The 22,610-nt window shown below is 34.7% G+C and overlaps 1 protein-coding gene across 2 annotated transcripts in view; it reads left to right on the forward strand.

The window, feature by feature from the left end:
• LOC110459889 (branched-chain-amino-acid aminotransferase, cytosolic-like) overlaps positions 1-22,079 on the forward strand; it is a 39,257-nt gene extending 17,178 nt beyond the window's left edge. For both annotated transcript variants that reach the window (XM_021512357.1, XM_021512358.1), the window contains 7 exons: positions 10,017-10,142; positions 11,458-11,618; positions 12,279-12,421; positions 12,757-12,842; positions 13,193-13,261; positions 13,503-13,646; positions 14,364-22,079. In XM_021512357.1, coding sequence (XP_021368032.1) covers positions 10,017-10,142; positions 11,458-11,618; positions 12,279-12,421; positions 12,757-12,842; positions 13,193-13,261; positions 13,503-13,646; positions 14,364-14,444 — 810 coding nt within the window. In that variant the 3' untranslated portion in view covers positions 14,445-22,079. The remainder of the gene's footprint in view (positions 1-10,016; positions 10,143-11,457; positions 11,619-12,278; positions 12,422-12,756; positions 12,843-13,192; positions 13,262-13,502; positions 13,647-14,363) is intronic.
• Positions 22,080-22,610: the final 531 nt, after the last annotated feature.

Genomic DNA, 22,610 nt, shown 5'->3' on the forward strand with positions numbered 1-22,610 from the left:
TTTCTGTCGATTCAATTTCAGCTTAACCGGTTATCCGGGAGAATACATGCACCGTACTAACTGCTAGGGCAGTTATTTTCTCTTTTGAATACCGCCCACCTGCAATAATGATTCCGTAACGTACTCCTTGCGCTATCTTTTGACCATTTGGCAACTTTTAGTTTCGTAGCTGACACGGTACAACACTTTTTTTTCGCTTACTTCACACGGCCAGTCATTTTGTTTTGTTTACAAAGAAATGGTGTGATATGCGCATGCGCTAGTAGAGGGAAATCCCTGAACAAAATTTTGGTCAGACAGGTAGAAATACCGATGATTTTCTTAGATTTTATCATTTTTATGAATCTATTTCAGCCAAATCCGATCGTAATTTTCCATAAGGAGTCTCACTTGATATGTTTATGTAGTATTTGAAAAAAAGACAAAAAATAAAGTTACTTCACCGTGATGCCCCTTTAAGGCATGCTCTGGTATACAATAACTGAAATAAATCAAGTTCAAAATTTAATATAATCCCTGTTACACTATTCTATGTGCTGTAGTTACTTTAGACAGTCCAGATCTAGTAGCTATATAAAGATGAAAAAATATAAATTCTAGAGGTGGCTTTGTTCCGGCTCCATAAAACAGGCTCAGAAACATCACATCTGCCAGACATTTTTTTCTTTTTTTCTTGCCAAGTCATGGCAATATTTTTTCATAATGATACGTAATGTTTTTCTGGTCCAATGCTCATATAAAATTCTAAGAATTTATATTGAAAAAGGTAAATTAATGTAAGGGTATATATTAACACCAGATAAGGTATCATCCACCTGTTGTGATATATATAATGGAATATATAGAAATGATGGTTTTGGCATACTGTATTGGACCATAACAATCGTACACACCCCAATGACTTCAAACTTAAAAATTATGCATACATTTTAAATTACGAATAATAGTAAATTATAGTATTATATTTACAGAATGTAACTCAAAGAGTTCCCTAACCTACATTTAATACATTGAGTGTGGATTTCCATATTTTGCATAGAGAAATATATGCTATATCTCCGAAGTAAGGGCGAAGTATTTGGAATTGTGAATTTGCTCATCGTCAAATACATGTACGTGAAAATAAAATGTGGAAATTGGCAATATGAATAAAGTACAAAAACTATTTTCCCTTGAGGCCTTTCCTATAAGCTACACCATCCTCATATGACCCTGGTTGTTGCGAAGACATTAATAAACCCAAAAAAATAATCATATATATACCGGATAATTCATGAAAAATTCCTGTTATAGCATGTTAGTTCTCGAAAAATCATGATATTGATTGTTAATTGGACAAAATGAACAGAAACATGTACAGAGTAGATAACAATCTACTGTTTGTTTACATTTATGTATGTAACTTAAGAAAGAGAAATGCAACGGCCAGACCGGGATTTGAACCCGGGACCATCCAAAATCTAGACGGACACTCTACCAATTGAGCTACCTGGTTGCCGTTCATTGACCCAGTCCAGTTCCACAACATTCCTCCCTCCTTTTTCCAAGTCTTCACTGCTGAAGACATTAATATTAAGAACCCAGGTTGGACTATCCCCTTGTCCATCATTGACCCAGTACTAGAAACAAGGGTTGGCAATTAAGCTTGCCAATTTTGTAACAGGAGAAACCCTCCGAACTCTAGACGGACACTGTACCAATTGAGCTACAGTGTACCTGCTGGTAACTGACGATTGACCCAGTCCAGTCCCACTACATATATATATATATATTATAATGTTTTATCGGCGTTACGTACTAGAAAGAAATGTCATCACACTAGTGGTCTGTATGATCCTTTAACATTGATAAAGTCTTGTCAAATGTATGTCAAAGTATGGCGGTATTTCTTAACAGGTTTTGGTGAAATGTCACAGGTATTTTTGTCTTTTACATACCTTGTACAAATTACAAATTGCACAAGTATGAGAGTGCTCTCTGATTTAAGGTCACTGTTACTAAAAATAGAATTTCAATGAAACCTCAAAAATATGTTTGCTTTCAACATACAAGTATGTATGTACCTTGAAGAAGTTTGAATATGAGTATTTAGTCAAATATTTGCATGCTACTTTGCACATGAACATCTGTGCCAACAAGAGTGATTAATGGAAGTTTGTAGAAATTGTTTCATAATTGTTGTAAAGTAGATCAGTTATTGTAAAACATCAAGGACTTTGTTACTAAATGTATTTTTTTTTACTGTCATTCAATAATTATTGAAATTAAATACATGTAGCCTTGTACTGCACACACATTTATCTAGAACACCATGGGGTGGCAGAGTTTTGCCAACAATCTTGATTCAACATTGTTAATGATATACAAATTCATGGTCAGAGTAGATTTGAAATTAAACTGGTGTATAAGGATTGACCAGGCAGTGTTTGAACAACTCATTGATAGATTAAGACTGACGACAGTTCTATTATATGACTTGAACAAATCTTTCTCATTTGAATGCATGTCTTGTGCACAATTTTGTTAGAAAATGTGACCAACCGTACAGGTACATGTGGTTGTTGACTCCACACCTGCAATTTCTTGTACGGAAAGTTGGATAAATGCCAGGTTCCGTTTAAAAATGTGATGCATGAATAGTGTCGTCACTAGTATAGATCTTAATTACATGCCATAACCTTCAATATTCCATAACTGAACATCAATAATTCATAGAGAGTATTGCTGCACTGTATATATATATATAATGCATGTCCTATAGCTATATACCTGGAACAGCTAGTACTCTTTAACAGTATAGGTCAATGTGTGATTAATTATTAAACGCGCCTTTTATTACAGTCCTTTCTGTTAGTGTTGTCCTCAAAAGTAATTTTATCACTTATTTCTAAAACATGCAGTCTTTCGTAGAGTACGACATGCGAGCTTATATTATTGTACGATAATTGTCGGGTCAGCTGTCGCAGTGACTAAAACTTACATACATGTATAAGGTGCACGTGATGCTATTCCATTCTTACATTGCAATAACAATAATTTCTGTAGAGACCTTACAGGATAGATATATCTCACGTAAACATATCATTTGTGTTTGAATTGAATGCTATCATTGAATTATTCATGAAGAACAGCAATGATGTTGACAAAAAGTTTGTGTTTTGATGCTCTGCCAAAACAGTCCTGAATGAATAATGCTCTTCTGTTTTGGTCTTGAAATAAACAGAACTTTGTCTTCAACTCTGGCGACAGAACTTTGTCTTCAACTCTGGCAACAGAACTTTGTCTTCAACTCTGGCGACAGAACTTGGGGTACAAGAAAAAGATACGATCTAGCTGTGACCCTTTTATATGTCTGTTAAAATATTTGACGTGACATATGCGTATACTGGTTTTATCTTATGGGGAGAGTCTGTGCGTCAGTCTGCCCACACTTTGGTTTCTGCAAGATAATTTGCTTAAATATTGTTGGGTTTTGATGAACCTTGGTGTGCATATTCATTATAGAAACAGTGACGCTTAATTAGTTCGACCACTGGCAAAATCTGCACATAATTCACTTAAACATTCTGTGCTCTGATTGGTCAATTTCCAAACTTAAGGTTCCAGGAGATAATTTGCTTCGATGTATATCGTTCAGTGATGATGAAATTTGTATGCATGTACATTATACAACAGCTGAGGTAACTTTCAAAGCTCAGCAAATTATGCACATAATTGTTTAGTATGCTATATGCTCTTCTTGATTGGTGGACAGTTTTTGCACATTAACTGTCAAATTTATATGACCAGATTCTGATGACATTTTGTCAATATTTATATTATACAAAGGCTAAGTTTAAAGGTGAGTAAAACCTGAACATACGGTAATTTATCAGCATACTGCGCATGCTATATCATTGGTCTACAGTTTCTGCACAATACCTTAGTCAAAGATGACATCCTGATGAGACATAGGCATTATTTACACTTTGTTTGATAGTGAAATTTGCCAGTAATTAGCTCATTCACCCCTGAAATTTCATAATGAACTATTCCAACTTTTGAATTAGAAGAGCTCAAATGTGTCTTCAGGGGTGAATAAGTTAATAGACAATATAAATATCTATAATTTGGAATCTTTGAAGTTTGAATTATGAAAGTTTGAGATCAGTTTTTAAAGGTCATAAAGGATTTATGAAATATATATATTCCTTTCACCGCATTCTGGAAATAGCTCTCAACTTCAATAAGTAATTTATACAGTGTAAATTTTGTTTCTTCTCACAATAAAACATCAGAAGGATAACATGTGTCAGATAGGTATGAGACAGGGGTAGATTGTTCGCCTTGTGGTACACCTGTTCACAAAGTTAGCCCCTACTGGGAGGAGGTAAAACCCAAGGCTGATCTCCATCATGTTAGACTCTACTAGGTAGAGTTGATACCCAGCCCCTGCCTTATTCACAAAGCTGATCTCCATCATGTTAGACTCTACTATAGGTAGAGTTGATACCTGACCCCTGCCTTATTCACAAAGCTGATCTCCATCATGTTAGACTCTACTAGGTAGAGTTGATACCTGACCCCTGCCTTATTCACAAAGCTGATCTCCATCATGTTAGACTCTACTAGGTAGAGTTGATACCCAGCCCCTGCCTTATTCACAAAGCTGATCTCCATCACGTTAGACTCTACTAGGTAGAGTTGATACCCAGCCCCTGCCTTATTCACAAAGCTGATCTCCATCACGTTAGACTCTACTAGGTAGAGTTGATACCCAGCCCCTGCCTTATTCACAAAGCTGATCTCCATCACGTTAGACTCTACTAGGTAGAGTTGATACCCAGCCCCTGCCTTATTCACAAAGCTGATCTCCATCACGTTAGACTCTACTAGGTAGAGTTGATACCCAGCCCCTGCCTTATTCACAAAGCTGATCTCCATCACGTTAGACTCTACTAGGTAGAGTTGATACCCAGCCCCTGCCTTATTCACCAAGCTGATCTCCATCAAGTTACACTCTACTAGGTAGAGTTGATACCCAGCCATTGCCTTATTTACCAACCTAGACAGTACAGGACCAACTGGGCTATTTTCACAATCAAGTTGTTATTGTGCCAAGCCTATTGACTGTAAATACAGCTTGCTGTTAGACCCTAACTACATGTATCAGCAACAAAATATGTAATGTACATATATACAAACCAGTTCAGATAATATCAGATAACCCATTCTGTTAGACAACTTAGAACTTAAGTAATGCTTCAGCTATCTTCACACTAGTCCTGCACAAAATGAAATGAACTGTCAATCATGAATTGATTGATAAACAGTATGAAATAATAAGTAATGGGGTACTCATGTACAAGATTTTAAAAACAAACCTAGTCCTGACAAGAAGTCAAAGAGTACCGGAGTGAGAAAAATTACTTATTTGATATCAAAATTGTTAAAAACTTTGGAAAAACAGCTATAAAAGAAAAAGAAACTCAGAGACACTTAATAATTTAAAAGGAGAATAAATTTAACCAGGTGTTCCAGAAAGGGTCTGCTTCATCAACAACTTCACAAAACAAATCCAGGTGAAATCCAAGTAATGCCATGTATTCATAGTGAGATCTGGGGTAGTGGCAACATATCCCCTTGAAAGTCCAGGCTTAATCCTGGAAATGATTACCTACTGTACATGTAATGGCCAAGTCCTGGACAAGAGTTTAGAAATTATGTAGTCTTTGACAAGATTTTGGTTTTGATATACTGCTTTATCACAACCTAGTTCGTAGGTCGTCTCAAAGCGGTTATTTTTTTTTTATCTGTGGTTATAAGGCCTTTGCAACCAGCAAATATCTTTCTCAACTACCTGGGGAGCATGCAGCTGGTGCTGCGATTTCGGCGCTCACAGCTAGCATTCAACAATTCCAGCACTGCCCAACCATGTTCTCATTTACAGCTGAGTAGACTGGAACAAGCGAAGTAAAGTATCTTGCTCAAAGATACAACACAGTGCCGTGACGTGACTCGAACCCACAACCCTTCGGTCACGAGCCTGGCATCCTACCACTTAACTTCTGTGACTTCTATTCATCGTGTCATCAGACAGTTCAGTCTTTACAGTTTTGATAATGAATTATCATAAAGATAACCAAACAGAGAATCAGCCCAAGATATTTTGGCACAGATGAATAGAACCTTTACCTGCAGGTATATATATTACGTAAGTCTATACAAAACAATATGTCTGCCTGTACTGGCTGAATACTTTTGTCTAATTAACAAATAATGATCTCACCTTGTTATTTGGCATAGAATCAGGTCAATACCTTATCATTAAGTTGTTCTAGCAAAGTCAGTCCCAGGGAAACGGAACACATAGTTTTTCTTCATAGATCTAGCTGGATGTATATATAATCAAACAAGATTATCACAGATTTTGAAAACGTTTTTACTAATGTATACAAAATAAAAACATTTTTAAGACCTACCAGTGATGGTCAAGAAAGATGAAATGAAACTGCTGCAATAGTAGGGTATTGGCAGGTTTACAAAAGTGATGTAAGACAATTTGAAAACTTGGATTGTGTAATCTCTTCAAAGTCATATGCAGTCCTTCTAATTTGACTTGTATTGTCCTAACACATTGACTTGTATTGTCCTATCACATTGACTTGTGTTGTCCTATCACATTGACTTGTATTGTCCTATCACATTGACTAGTATTGTCCTATCACATTGACTTGTATTGTCCTATCACATTGACTTGGATTGTCCTATCACATTGACTTGTGTTGTCCTATCACATTGACTTGTGTTGTCCTATCACATTAACTTGTATTGTCCTATCACATTGACTTGGATTATCCTATCACATTGACTGGTGTTGTCCTATCACATTGACTTGGATTGTCCTATCACATTGACTTGGATTGTCCTATCACATTGACTTGGATTGTCCTATCACATTGACTTGGATCGATCAGTTTCTTCGACTTGACTTTGATTGATATGCGCTATCTGTTTAATTTGAATATATAGCCAAATTAAACTTTATTCCACAGTGAGTGGAAATGTCTGAGTTTTATAGCTCTGAACCAGACTCATTTATCAAGTTATTAAACACAAAGATTGAAAGAAAAAAAATAAGAAAAAAATCTAAACTTTAAAACTTTATAGAAACGTCTCAAACTGTGTGGCTTGTTAGGGTTTGTTGGGTGGTTGGGTCGTGCAGTGGATATCGCACTTGCCTTGCACCAATTCAAGGCGTCAGGGGTTCGATTCCCCGATTGGACATGAAAAGGTTGGTGTCACCTGCGCATGCTCAACCACATGGGTTTTCTCCAGATACTCCGGTTTTCTTCCACACTAAGACACCCCCCCCCCCCCCCCCACGGGCTAACATCCAGGCCAACAAGAGTAATAAATATAAGTTGAAATAACATGTTTCATAATTGTTGTAAAATAAATGAAGTTTATAGTTTGTTGGGGTTATTTGAATTGTTCTGAAAGATGTTAAGTTGTCAGTTACTCAGGCTTTCACTAGTCTGGCTTTGGTATATACATTCTCTTACTGTGGCAGTTATTATCTCTCTGTTGTAGACCAGGAATGTTTCCATGTATCTGTTCGTGATCACTGTGAAGGTTCTAAAACAGTGATACCTCTATATGTTATGGGTGATGTATACGCGGGAAAATACATGTCTCCCTATTTTTTGCCAATGATAAACCGTAAATGCCAGATTCAGGACCATTAACCTGTTCTTGTTGAGGAATGTTGTGTTACAGTTTCTTCTTTGTGCATATAAACACATACCTTCTCCTGCCCAGGTCTTCAAGAGTTACCTCCCTTCCTTCCCTAGCCCAGGGATATGGTATCACATTTACCTAATACACAGAGTGTGTTAAGGCAATAAGCTATAAGATAAAGTATAGCTTTATGACCCTTGCTTCTCAAGTCTCTTCCAGTTTTGTCTTGGGAGTTGTTGTGTGCTACAGTTGCTAAAAATGTTGTATGTACCCCGGTAGTACATCTGTCGTTGGTGGAGTGTTGTTTAATGAAATGTACCAGAAAATCCCAACCAATAATATTACTAATGTTTCCTGATCAAAAGGAAATACTGAATTATGTGAAATGGCTTACACTTTAGTTTTCATGAAGAGTTATGTAAATTTGCATGTTAATAGTTTCAATAATTTCATTCATGGCAAAAGTTTACTTATTTTTACAAAGAATTATGAAAATTTACATATGAAGTAAATTTCATTCATTGAAGGTTATATCGTTTTTGATCTTTTACTTTAATATATAAATTTAAGTGTGATATATATTGCAGGATGTGTTTGTTTTCAGCAATATATGACACTTGTGTGAAGAACTTCATATGAAATGATTACTGTTTATTGTCCTTAGAATGACAATGCCTATAAACAGGATTTACAGGATAATTATATATACAGGTATATACAGTCGTTAGGTCTTATTTTGTCTATATATATACGTGGGGCAAAGAGGTAATTCCAACAGTATTTTGTCTATATATATACGTGGGGCAAAGAGATAATTCCAACAGTAAGGTTCAACCTTAACTTGTCCACACTGTTGGAATTACTTCTTTGCCCCATATAATATTTTAAGTAATTTGTATCCTACGGACATACCTCCATTAGGATCCAGTGTGATATGGGATTTTACCGTCTATATTACTTCTTTGACCCATATATACATATACGGTTATATAGAAAAAAATGAGATCTAATGACCGACTAAAAAACAAGCTGCTTTCACCCTTTACAGGGCTCTACTGGTTTATTTCAAAAGTAAAACATTGTGACGTCCCAATTACATGTCATCACACTACAGAAGTAAATACATTTCAAAAGGACAACATCGTGACGTCACAATTATAAGTCGTCACACTACAAAATTAAATACATTTGTGACGTCATATATATTTCAAAAGGACAACATCGTGACGTCACAATTGTAAGTCATCACACTACAAAAGTAAATACATTTGTGACGTCATATATATTTCAAAAGGACAACATCGTGACGTCACAATTGTAAGTCATCACACTACAAAAGTAAATACATTTGTGACGTCATATATATTTCAAAAGGACAACATCGTGACGTCACAATTGTAAGTCATCACACTACAAAAGTAAATACATTTGTGACGTCATATATATTTCAAAAGGACAACATCGTGACGTCACAATTGTAAGTCATCACACTACAAAAGTAAATACATTTGTGACGTCATATATATTTCAAAAGGACAACATCGTGACGTCACAATTGTAAGTCATCACACTACAAAAGTAAATACATTTGTGACGTCATATATATTTCAAAAGGACAACATCGTGACGTCACAATTGTAAGTCATCACACTACAAAAGTAAATACATTTGTGACGTCATATATATTTCAAAAGGACAACATCGTGACGTCACAATTGTAAGTCATCACACTACAAAAGTAAATACATTTGTGACGTCATATATATTTCAAAAGGACAACATCGTGACGTCACAATTGTAAGTCATCACACTACAAAAGTAAATACATTTGTGACGTCATATATATTTCAAAAGGACAACATCGTGACGTCACAATTGTAAGTCATCACACTACAAAAGTAAATACATTTGTGACGTCATATATATTTCAAAAGGACAACATCGTGACGTCACAATTGTAAGTCATCACACTACAAAAGTAAATACATTTGTGACGTCATATATATTTCAAAAGGACAACATCGTGACGTCACAATTGTAAGTCATCACACTACAAAAGTAAATACATTTGTGACGTCATATATATTTCAAAAGGACAACATCGTGACGTCACAATTGTAAGTCATCACACTACAAAAGTAAATACATTTGTGACGTCATATATATTTCAAAAGGACAACATCGTGACACCAATATATTTCCAATATATATATTGTATATTTATATTCTGATTATTTTTTATTCTGTACTGTTTATATAATTATCATAAAAAGTCATGTTTTTCGTTTTTACTACAGAATTTTGATGGGCGTGAGTTGGTCCAGTGCATAAAAAAATTGATCTCCATTGATCAGAGCTGGGTGCCCCATTCCACGGAGGTGGCCAACGCCCTCTATTTGCGACCCACCTTTATCGGCACAGAGGTAAATATTGTATTGCTACTCTTCCCCAACTCAATCGCACCTACCCAATTGCAATATAACCATAATTATATGGAAAGGGATACCATTTATGCTTAACGCCATTTATTTTTGCCTCCGAGTCAGAATATATAAAGAACAGTGTAATGCCAATTGTTTGTTAATTTTATGTCTTGACAATTTCCCCCTCACTTTTCACATGGTTTCCTTGATTTTTGCTTGAGTTTACTGCCATTATTTGTATCTATATATATGCATGTGTATCTGACATATTAGTTTATTCCACAATGCTTACCTGCCCATTGTGTATATATATTTGAGCCTAAAAATTTGTCCAATCAATGGGTTGCTTAATTTCCAAGCAATATCTTTGAAATTTGGTACTGGGTTCACCACCACAGTGATGCTGTATGGGTATATATAACGGTTACTGATCTAATAATTATTTACTGCCTTTCTGCTGTTTGTGTATTTGGAGCATTACAAAGTTTGGATAACATGCCCATCAGTTTTCACTCCAATTTCCTGGAGACTTGATACGATTTACCAGTTAACCAATACTTTGTTTACAGAAATAAAATGCAGGAACCCATGCATCGTCTATTTTACCAGTTTCCAAGTGAGCTAGGTCTCTCAGTATTCTGTCCATCCTTCCTTCGAGAGGTTGTTCAGAGCATACTTCTACACCATTTCATGTCACAAAATTTCTGTTTCACCTGTCATTACAAACTTTCGTATAGAATTGAATCTTGGAATGGCATAACTGTTTGCTTTGTTTCATGTTACTGTTTTATTTTCTCTCTTAAATATTCAAATATTTACCTGTTTTAGTCAAAAGATTTCTATTTTTTTTCTCTCCTTAATTTTGTTGATTAAACTTTGAACTTGATTATTTTTGCTTGTTATTGATTTGTAATTGGTAACAGTGGTACATTGTAATGCGATAGTAGTTTACCCAGCAAAAATTAACCAAACAGTATAATAAATTTATCACTTTTAATGAATAAAGTGTGTGGCATCACACTAAAATCCTGGCAAATATGTTACCAAATTTACTATTATTAAATTTATGCAAGGATTTCTATTTAATAAAACAAATATAAACCAGTTTAATTAAAGTATTCTAATTTATATCAGCTACAGCGTTAAATTAAGGGCTATTTTTGTATCTGAATGTCGTTTTTCTGGGAGGGTTGGAAGAAGATTGGAGAGCTGTGTCCTTCGCCTGTCTCTGTCTTACCGGGATGACAACTTTAGACTGCACCATATAAAATTTTAGCGCAATTTTGACAAGATCTAAATGAACTTGATTTTGCAGCCGTGCCTTGGAGTAGCCAGGTCCAAAAATGCCCTGCTTTATGTAATTACAGGCCCAGTCGGCCCATATTACCCTACAGGGCTAAAGCCAATCAATCTTATGGCTGACCCCTCATACGCCCGGGCCTGGCCTGGGGGCAGTGGCATGTACAAGATGGGATCGTAAGTATAATATCGGGACTTTTTCCAGGATTTTAACAGGTCTTTCTGATGACCCTCCTCTCAATTTCAACGAGTTTTTCCCTAGTAAATTATAGTAAATTTTCCAAGAATTAAGTAAGTTGATGTGCTAATGATGATGACTATGCGATGATTTGATGACAAAAACAAATTGAAGATAATTAAGGTCTCCCTATAAACATCAAATATATTCTATGAGTACAGGATGATTTTAACATTTCATAAGTTTAAATTACAAGTGAAAATCATCCCATTTGAGTAAAATGTGTTCCATTTAATGGGAAACATTAAATTTTCTTTTTGTAAGTTTTAGCTTTTCAGATTTAAAACTTCTCAAAGTTCAAAATAAAGGAAGTAAACAGGTCTGTTGAAAGTGAAATGGATGGCATAGAAGTTTTTCATTGATATCTTCTTTTAGTGATGTGACTGGCACTTATATTAAAAGCTCAGTAACTTCACACTCTACTGTGTGTTTATGTCGAAATGATATAGAAAACTGGGAACCTTGTTTGCCTCGTCACTTGGGGGTTTCATGAAAAAAAAAATCTACTTTTTAACAGGTTATCTAGCTTCAGGTTTTAAGTTGAATGTGACTTCATGTGTCTTGCAATGAGCCCTAAATGTGTAGTTTTTAATTGACAGTAACTACGGCCCGACGATTGCAGTGCAGGACTTGGCAGAACAGCGTGGCTGTCAGCAGGTCCTGTGGCTGTATGGGGAAGACCATGAGATGACTGAGGTCGGTACTATGAACCTCTTCCTACACTGGATTAACAAACAAGGAGGTGTGTGGTATACACTTTGTACTACTGTGAATGGCATGTCGTTCAGCCTACTGTACTACTGTGAATGGCATGTCATTCAGCCTAGTTCTGTGTGCTACTAAACAGAAAATTAAGTTGGGACTTGAAATGTTTTGATAGCAGTTAATCAATCTCATTGTTTTGCCACACTTCAAACGACGTTGATATGATTGATGTTTACTTCTGTGAAAACTTTTTGTTGTCATCATCAAAGAATTAAAGATAAGGCAACTTACAGGAAAACAAAGGGAAAACCTGTTTTAAGGTCAGACATGATTATTAAACATGAAACATATATGTGAGATTTGATATTACAGAGGAGGAGTTGATCACCGCGCCCCTGAATGGAATCATCCTCCCCGGAATCACGAGAAGCAGTCTCCTCCACTTGGGGAGAGAATGGGTAAGTCTACATCACAAGTATGTCTGAATTTGAAAATGCTTTGAGACTTATTCTTTCAAAATGTTTTGTTTTAAAGTTTGGTTAGGATTTCAGTTTCCTTAAATAGTTCATTGCTTTTCCTCACCCTGTGTTTAGGTGCTTGATGTTGATGTATATAGTATTATACTGTATTTCAATAATGAAATTATGATACAAGTATAAATAAGTTTAGGATTTATGTTACTTAACAAATGAACTTTTAAATGTTCCTAATGCACCTGAAGAACTTTGTTATTGTGTAACTCTTCTCAAGAAAGAAAAATGGGCAAAAGTTCAAATTAGAATAAACATGTTTGTTATATCTTTTACAGAATGAGTTCAAAGTGTCCGAGAAGGTTTACACTATGGAACAAATGATTGAGGCCCTCAGTGAGAACAGGGTAAGGTTTTATTTATGGTACAATGTACGTAGTAAGAAAAGAAGAAAAACACCTTTTACTGACCAACCCCGGGGTTACAGATATGATCCTACTGTTAAATGCTGGGGTGTACAATGTAAGCGGAGTTTGATTTAAAATTTAGTATTGGTATTCAGAGTTCAGATAACCGTTTCTATTGTTTTATAATTCAATGACATTTTTTAACTGTATATATATATATATATATATATATATTTGACAGGTTATTGAACTGTTTGGAGCTGGGACAGCATCTGTTGTGTGCCCTGTAGCAAGAATTTTGTATAAAAACAATTGGATAGACCTACCTGTTGGGGATGAGAATTCTCTCACACAAAGATTTTACAATGAACTCACAGATATACAGGTAGGTTATGTTTCTTCACTCCAGATCCATGTGGAACACCTCCAAGGCTTGGACAGACTATAATTAGATACAGTAATTAAACTTTGTAATTATATCAGCAACATCTGTATTTAGTGGGCCAGTTCTGAATCGAGATGAGGGGCTCATAGACTCTTGCACATATATGACTACATATTATACAAAGTGGAGCTGAATCAACTTGTTGGTTTGATATGTCTTTGCGAACATGTATAATATATATATAATGACTAAGTGTAAATATGCTTAAAACATAGCCTAATTGACACAAATTTTGAATTGCTACATATTTTACCCTTGTGTACTAATCCGTCACTGGACATTTGTCTGGTAAAGGTGACAGTAAGAAACATACTAGTCAGCGAAACATCACACGTAAACACTTAACTGTTTGTGCTATTCAAACCTGCCTATAACAACACTTAACTGGTTGTGCTATTCAAACCTTCCTATAACAACACTTAACTGGTTGTGCTATTCAAAGCTTCCTATAAAACAGCATGTTTACAATCTGCTGAAATTTTGAAATATTATACAGAACCACTTTACATACAATCTATTATATTGAAGGATGATAGAAAAACAACACTTCACTTTCTTAATGATAGAAAAACAACACTTCACTTTCTTAATGATAGAAAAACAACACTTCACTTTCTTAATGATAGAAAAACAACACTTCACTTTTTTACATTTCAGTACGGTAAAAAGCCAAGTGGCTGGATGGAGGACATTACTGATATAAACAGCACAGATACACGAGTCAACATGTCAGGATAGAGTCTCTGTTGTAAGGCTGTGATATAGACATGTATGTGCAGCTGATGTACCAAGCACAGTCCCGGGATCTGTGACGGACCGGTGAATCTCGGACAATTAATGTTATCATATTTTGAGGGGGGTAAGGGGTAGCTGACTAGTGGGTTGAATGTTTGAGTTGATCTTCTATTGATGGTCCAGATTAGGGGTACTGTTTGAGCCTCACTGACTAGTGACTGTCCAAATTAGGGGTGCAGTTTTAGCCTCACTGACTAGTGACAGTCCAAATTAGGGGTACCGTTTTAGCCTCACTGACTAGTGACAGTCCAAATAAGGGGTACTGTTTGAGCCTCATTGACTAGTGACAGTCCAAATAAGGGGTACTGTTTTAGCCTCACTGACTAGTGACAGTCCAGATAAGGGGTACTGTTTTAGCCTCAGCTTCACGGACTACTGACGGTCAAAATAAGGGGTACTGTTTTGGCCTCGCTGACTACTGACATTCCAAATTATAATTAGGCGTAACATTTGGGCCTCGCTGACTACTGATGGTAAAAATTAGGGGTATTGTTTGGTCCTCAGCGACTAGTGGCAGTCAAAATTATCGGTATTGTTTGGGCCTCCGCAACTACTGACGGTAAAAATTAGGGGTATTGTTTGGGCCTCGCCAACTACTGACAGGCAAAATTATCGGTATTGTTTGGGCCTCAGCAACTACTGACAGGCAAAATTAAGGGTATTGTTTGGGCCTCAGCGACTACTGACGGTCAAAATTAAGGTTATTGTTTGGGTCTCAGCGACTACTGACGGTCAAAATTAGGGGTATCGTTTGGGCCCCAGCAACTATTGACGGTTAAAATTAGGGGTATTGTTTGGGCCCCAGCAACTACTGACGGTCAAAATTAGGGGTATTGTTTGGGCCTCAGCAACTACTGACGGTCAAAATTAGGGGTATTGTTTGGGCCTCAGCAACTACTGACGGTCAAAATTAGGGGTACTGGTTTAGCCTCGCTGTAGGGATAATGTGTGATTTGTTATGTTACTCAACCATGTACCTTGAGACCAAGACACATTTGCTCTTTTTGTTTGTGAATCTCATTGATGTTTGAATCTCTGTGATTTATTTTGTGTTAATATCACATTTATCTTTTAGAATATATAATTTCAATATATATTTTGGGGGGAAAAAAAGAAAAAGAAAAAAATAATGTCATTAAAAATGTCTTATGCATCACTATTCATTGGTTTTGTGACACTTGAAATAATATCCTGCTGACACAGTTTGGGTAAATATATACAAATTATTAAAAAATGGAAAAAAATATGTTTTCTTCGGGATGATACAGGCTTAATGAACTCGGTGTTATTATGGGACTTTTCTTACGGATATTAATCATTTACCTGGTAATCACTGTTGAATGAATAATTTTCTAATTATGAAAAAAATGGGACTAGAAGTACAGGTATAACAGGCTTTTTTAAAGGTGATAAATTTACTTTCTCATTTATAATGAATGTAACCTTTCAGTCAAACATTACACACTTACAGGTAGGTGAATGTTTGGTGATAAAATATCAAATTTGTCTTAGTTTTGTCCAGGTGTGATAGACTTGCAATATTTACAGCTAAAAATTCTCTCGAGACCTTATTAAAGGTACATATAGCCTGTGCCTTGGGCACGTGGTGATTCCGGCCTGTGGATTTTAGGAACCATTTATGACCTATGTACATTTTGTAACCATTAATGGGTATTGTTTGAATAGTTTCTTAAAGGTATGAAGCTTTTCGAACCAAGTAACAGTTCACTTTTTCCTATTTACAAAGAAGATTAACCTTTTTAATATTATGGCTCACAGTAATATTGTTAAAAAGAAATTTCCGAGAATCTCAACTGGTGAACATAGTCATTTTTTTATTTTTTATTAGTTATACGTTGTGTTTTTGTGTTGTTTGATATTTATTTCAAGGGTTTTGCGTTTTGTGAATTATTAGACATATGAATGGCATGGCTTTGTGTTATGAAACAGAAAACGAGGCTTTATTTACAAAATTATGACATCGGACATGACATATTTGTATATGATCTTCAGAACGAGATTCATGAATTTAGTATGAATAAAATCTACGTTTGTGTTGAAAACAAACGGTAATTGAAAACTTGTTTTAGCTAGCACTAACGGGCCGAATGGATAAACTCATCACCCGCCCCGTCCGTCTGACTGGCTGCAGTATTAGTGCTATTTGGCAAAATGTCTCAATATTTTCTGACAGCTGACTTTACTGACCTGACAACTTGTGACTTAATGGCCAAAGACAAGTTTTCAATTACTATTTGAATTCAAAACAAACTTAACATTTGTTGTACACTGTATATGAACTGTGTATACTTCCATTAGTGCTCGATATAGGTATTGATGTTTTAGCTCTCTTGGCCCTAAAACTGTACGAATTGGCCGATTGTTCCCTATTTAAAACGGAAATGGCCTTTTATAAGACCCTGGGTCTGTTCAAGGATGCTTACTTCATTGCAAATTGTATGATTCATTGCGTTAAATAATGCAAGTGTTGAATACCAACCAAGTTTCCAAGCATGAATTCAGTCAGTTGTTTGTTTATGTTTCTTACTTTTGACATTGATTCCTGTTGTTGACATTTTACATTCTTTTAAATTAAACTCTATTATGTGTTTATCCATTTATTAATGGAATAAATGAAAGTCAAATTATGTTTTATTTCATTAGAAATTTCTGTTAAGATTTCCTTCATTATTATCGTGTATTCCGACTATGAGTGATTTTTGTGACGAGGTCATGAACTATAAAAAACAACTACATGTCCTCTAAGATTTATTTCCCAAGGAAAGTTTGATCAACGAAAAACTGAGCATAATATTTTGATAATGTTTCAATTTTAAATTAAAAAGTGTAGTAACAGTCTCAAATTATACGTGTATTTATTTTGATGAAATAGAAAATTGTGAAAAAAAGTTCGCTGCTAAATTGATGATATTCACTTCAGGGTCTAATTCTGTTAAAAGGATTTTACTGATCATCTGGAAAATGGTATTGACAGAACGAGATACTAAACAAGTTTGTTCACGTTTGTTGTAATGATCTGTTATGTACCGTATGGAGATGAAAATGGCCACAAAATTTTAACTGGGAGATGTTCACTTCAGTTGCAGTTCCATCTTATCTCTCTCTAGAAAGGGGGAGTTCATCTCAATGGAACTACAGAGCTACTTTGTAAATATTCAAAGTATTTGCACTGTGAATGGTGAGTGGAATGTGGATTGATTGAGGCTGGCTGAGTGTTTCCACATTTTTAATGAAAAAAAATCTTTATCAGTTTTTCTAATGCAAAAACAAAGTTACTCTCTTCAATCTAGATTATATTTTCTTCCACAGATGGTAATATTTCAATTTTATCATAAGACATATAACAGAGCAAATTAGCCTGAATAAATCTGCTTTGGGTAAAGTTTACAAGGACATTATTTGTGGCATGTTCGGAATAAGTTTGACATGCTTTCGTGCAGTATTGTAGCACGACCTGCAACTATGTTACATTTTGTCGTTGTGAATGTAGGGGCTAATTGATTCCAATAAGACATATCGGTATATATTTGTACATACATGTAGCATGGTGTCAAATGATTGTTATTGTTAAAAATGAAAGCTATGCATATTGTTGTAGATTATGGTCTCTATAAGACTTAGAATTCTAATACTGGTAATTTACTGAGAATTGGGGGAACTATTAGGGAAATTTGTTCTAGATTTTATTAAGTGTTGGGGGAACTATAAAAGTTATTATAATTTTTTTTAAGGACAAATTGCAGCAGCACTCAACACCAAATCAAAATTTATTTCCATTAACCCTTATTCAAATTAATGAATCTTTAAAGATTAGTTTAGTTTGATTTGTAAAATGTAGTGTATACATCCCGTCGGGTCACCTAAACTCGGGATTAAAGTTTTGATTTTCTGTCAACCTGAGAACAAAGTCTAATTAAATTAATACAAATTTTAAACTAGCATATTTCAAAACAATGGAAATTTAAAACTAAAGTATGTATAAGGATTTTAAATGGTCATCGTATGACTAACATACACAAAAGGGCAGTCAACAACTGAGCCCCGATTATCTTAACAACAATTTAATGCTTAAACAAGGATATTTTCAACAATATTGAACTTCTAAACTAAACTTGCATGTACAAGGATTTAAAATGTTTATCTAATGAAAACGAGCAATTTGTTAGATATTCCTCAAAAATTATGTTATGAAAAAGTTTAAAATTATAGTTTGGAATTATAGTGTAAGGGGAGGTAATCCCGTACTTCACTGATTAGTTTGCCACTTACAGCTGTTTTAGTGCAAGCAATACTTTAGAGATTAACCGTTTCAACACTGTAGACCATAATGGACTCATCCAGATCAATGCATGGTAGAGTCTACTAAAGTTACATAGGGGTGAAAGGGTTAAAAGAATCAAATTAGTGACAGCTTACCTGATCATGATTTCATATTGATTGTAATGTTTAACTGTTTTTCCCCCCAAAACAGTCAGTAGGACAGAAATGTCGACTACCAGTATTGTAAAACTTGGTCTATTTGTTGGCGAGATCGTAAGACTAGTTTGTTTAATACTGGCTAGTCTTCCGGCGTGATTATATGTATATAATTCAAAACTGAAAGCATGTCATTGTTGTTTTAATGAGCTGTATTAACTATTTTTAGAGACTGGACTTGTTGAGGACTTTGTTATTCCTTGTGTGGTAGAAGTCACTGTCACTTAGGTTTGCCTTTGTTCTTCATAAACAATGTCGGAATTGTATGCATTTTGTTGTTTTTGATGTGATGGTTTTAAAAAAAAAATGTTGGCACATATATTTAAAAACTGTTGTTTGCATATCAGTTTATATCTATAAAAGGGAATTCATAATCAAAAGTTATATTAAAGTAGGAATAAAGCAAATTTTCTTAAATTTTCCAACAGTGATCTCATGCTTGAAATGTATGTTAAAGTTATTAAACTGTTTTTAACTTCACAGAGACGGACTTTCATATGTTTAGTGTTATTTAGTTGTTGTAAAGCAGATTTAAGGAATTAAAATATATTTATTAGTTTCTGCTTCATGATTCAACAATTAATTAAAAGATTAGTGAAACTAATCCAATAACGGCCTACTTTGATCTAAAATGAAAATTTTGGAAAAAAGATTTATCAGTTAGATTTTTGTTTGTTTCATTCTTGCCATGACAATTTATCCGTTTGTCTGGCCAGTAACTATTCCATGTCAGTTCACAAAACTCTTTCATTGGTCCTTTTATGTTGTTGTTGGGTTTTTTTATGTTTATTTGAAATTTCTTCAGGTACAATTGTTCCTGTAAAATCACAAATACCCCAATGTATCCATTTTGGCATTTTTATTTTTGTGTATAAATTTGGAAAAAAAACTTATTTTCTAACAAGTAGTGATCAGAGTACTTTGATCAGTTCTTTTTGCTTGGACAGTTATTTTTTTTTAACCAACTGTTGATGATGAAATGGGTATTGAAAATGACTTTTTAGAAATAAAAACATTACTGTATTTAATACTGTATTTAAATGACACTTGAGATGGGTTACCACTGATTTCGAATATACTGAAGCATTGTTTATTTTTTGCTTGCTTTGAACAAAACAAAACTGAATATGAAAGTGCATGATGCCCAATGCAATCCAAAGGTACATTTGTATCTCCGAGTTTTTCGATGGGTTTAAGAAGAAATTTAGTTTTCCGATATGGAGTGAGTCTTCTTCAAAATCGATAACCCAGGATTTACTGTTATCTGTGACCTGCAATAGTAAGTGACGGGTGAAAATTGTTCCACTAAATTGATCGTTTGATGACAGTATTGGTGTTTTTGTACTTGCCTGTCAAACTCCATTTTACTGGAGGTGCATGTATTCACCTCCTGTGATGCTTTAGCTTTGAGGTCTGTCTTAACCCTTTCACCCCTATGTGACTTTGGTAGACTCTTCCATGCATTGATCTGGATGAGTCCATAATGGTTTACAGTAGTGAAAGGGTTAATTGTGAATTGTTGCTGAAAATTGGTGGCAACCCATCTTTTAAGACATTTATTATTAAAACATCATCTAACACGAAGAACATCATTGGACTTGTTTTTGGTGACATTGTTTTCTGTGCCAGTCATTATTTTGGATAAGGCCATGAAATGCATACATTAACCGGTGTTGTGATTGTTGTGTTATTGATTTTGTATTTTTTTTTTTTTTTTTACAAACATAATACCAGTATTTCCTTCTATACATATTGTGTGATGATTACATTACCAGGCTAAGCTAGTGCTAGGTGTTGCAGTTACAGTACTAATTTTCAGGACAACTTTCTATTAAAACATGGTATTGTTTTAGGATAGCTTTTTCCTCAGATCAAGGAATTCATTTAGATACATTTGATTGTACGAATGGAATTTGTTGTCTAGTGTCCTGCTTGATCTTTTACTGAAGTAAATTTCCAGCACGGCTTTCATCAGGCATCTAAAACTATAATCTGTATCAATATTTTCTGTTAGACAGCCAATTTTCCTGTGCATGTAATAACTTATAATTATAATAACTATTATATATGATTGGAAAGAATCGCTCAAAGATATTTTTACATCACAAAATAAGCCATTGTACCAATTTTGCTATGAGGAATAAAACATACCTTATACAGTTTAATAATGTGAAAATTATATAGTGTATTATAGCAGAACATTTTCGTAAGTTAACCGTATTTTTTGAAGTTTTAATTGCTTTATTAATGGTCCTGGGTTTGTACAGCGTTAATGTGTCAATATTAATATACTGACACAAGTACATTCCACAGAATATCATGTGCTGTTTGTCAAGGTAAAACGTGATATAAAGAGAAATGTGGCATTATCTGAAATGTGATGGGTTTTTTTGTGCTTTGGTATAAATTAAGATATATGTAAATATGTATGTTACTTATTAAGATGAGGTAATATATAATTTACAAATGGTGTTAATTGTTCTTGTCGTAATAGTTCAAAGCTACATCAACATAGACATTTGTTATATATTATTTTCTTTGTTAACTGTTGGACCATCAGCATTATTACCAACTAAAGTGCTATTGTTTTCAAGTTTAAATGTGTACAAGTCACTTTTACATGCGATAGAATTTGACTACAAAAAATTATATGCCAAAAATTACTTCAAATATATGTTTTAGGAACACAAAATATTAGCCACTATGTGATATTAACAATGTGATATTAAGTGGAATCAATTATACTAACCCTATTAGGAGGGTGCGTTTAAGAAAGACCAAGATTCAATATTCACATCTGACTTCTGACTTCAAAGAGACTGTTGTCCTCAAGTTTATTTGACTCCTCTGAATTTGAGTTCACCACATTAAGTACTATAATACAAGTGTACTCTGAAACAATACCATTTTATCAATAGGGCCGTGAAATATACCTAACTGTTTTACTCATTTTATCAACAATTTTCAGTTATGTAGACTAGTGTCAGTGTGTTCATGTTGTTATTACAGTTCACAGTCATACAATGTATATGATTTTCAAGCTTGAACATTTTTTATAAAAATAAAAGAAATATTACAAACGTACATGTTTTGCTTATTTCTTATGGATGAATCATATACATGTAGATAACATGCAGATATTCAAGATGGCCATCCTTCCCTCTGATTGACTTGGACATTTGTAACTTTTTCGCAGGAATGGCTGCACCGATTTACTCTAAACTTTGTACAAATGCTCCTCACAAAGTCCCCAACAAGGTTTTTACTCTTTTTGTTGATCCGTAAATTCAAGATGGCTGCTCTGGCCTCCGACTTACCAAGACATTTTCGACTTCTTCCCAGAAAGGGCTGCACCGATTGACTCCAAATAAGGTACAAATGTTCTTAAATTATGGAGTCAACCAATGAGTGTTGTTTTGATCAGAGATGTTGTGTAGTAGGAAAGGGATAGGCAGAATGTAACATTGTGGCAGAGCAGTAAAAGTTTATATAATGTGATGAGAGACGGAAGAACTGAGTTAGAGACTATATGACATTGAGTGGTTTAATTGGTTTCTACTAGGCGTCGACCTCCGAAACCTCCAATGAGGGAGATCTCCCTTGTTTTATATC

Source organism: Mizuhopecten yessoensis, unplaced genomic scaffold (assembly GCF_002113885.1).
Source record: "Mizuhopecten yessoensis strain PY_sf001 unplaced genomic scaffold, ASM211388v2 scaffold10275, whole genome shotgun sequence".
NCBI lineage: Eukaryota > Metazoa > Mollusca > Bivalvia > Pectinida > Pectinidae > Mizuhopecten > Mizuhopecten yessoensis.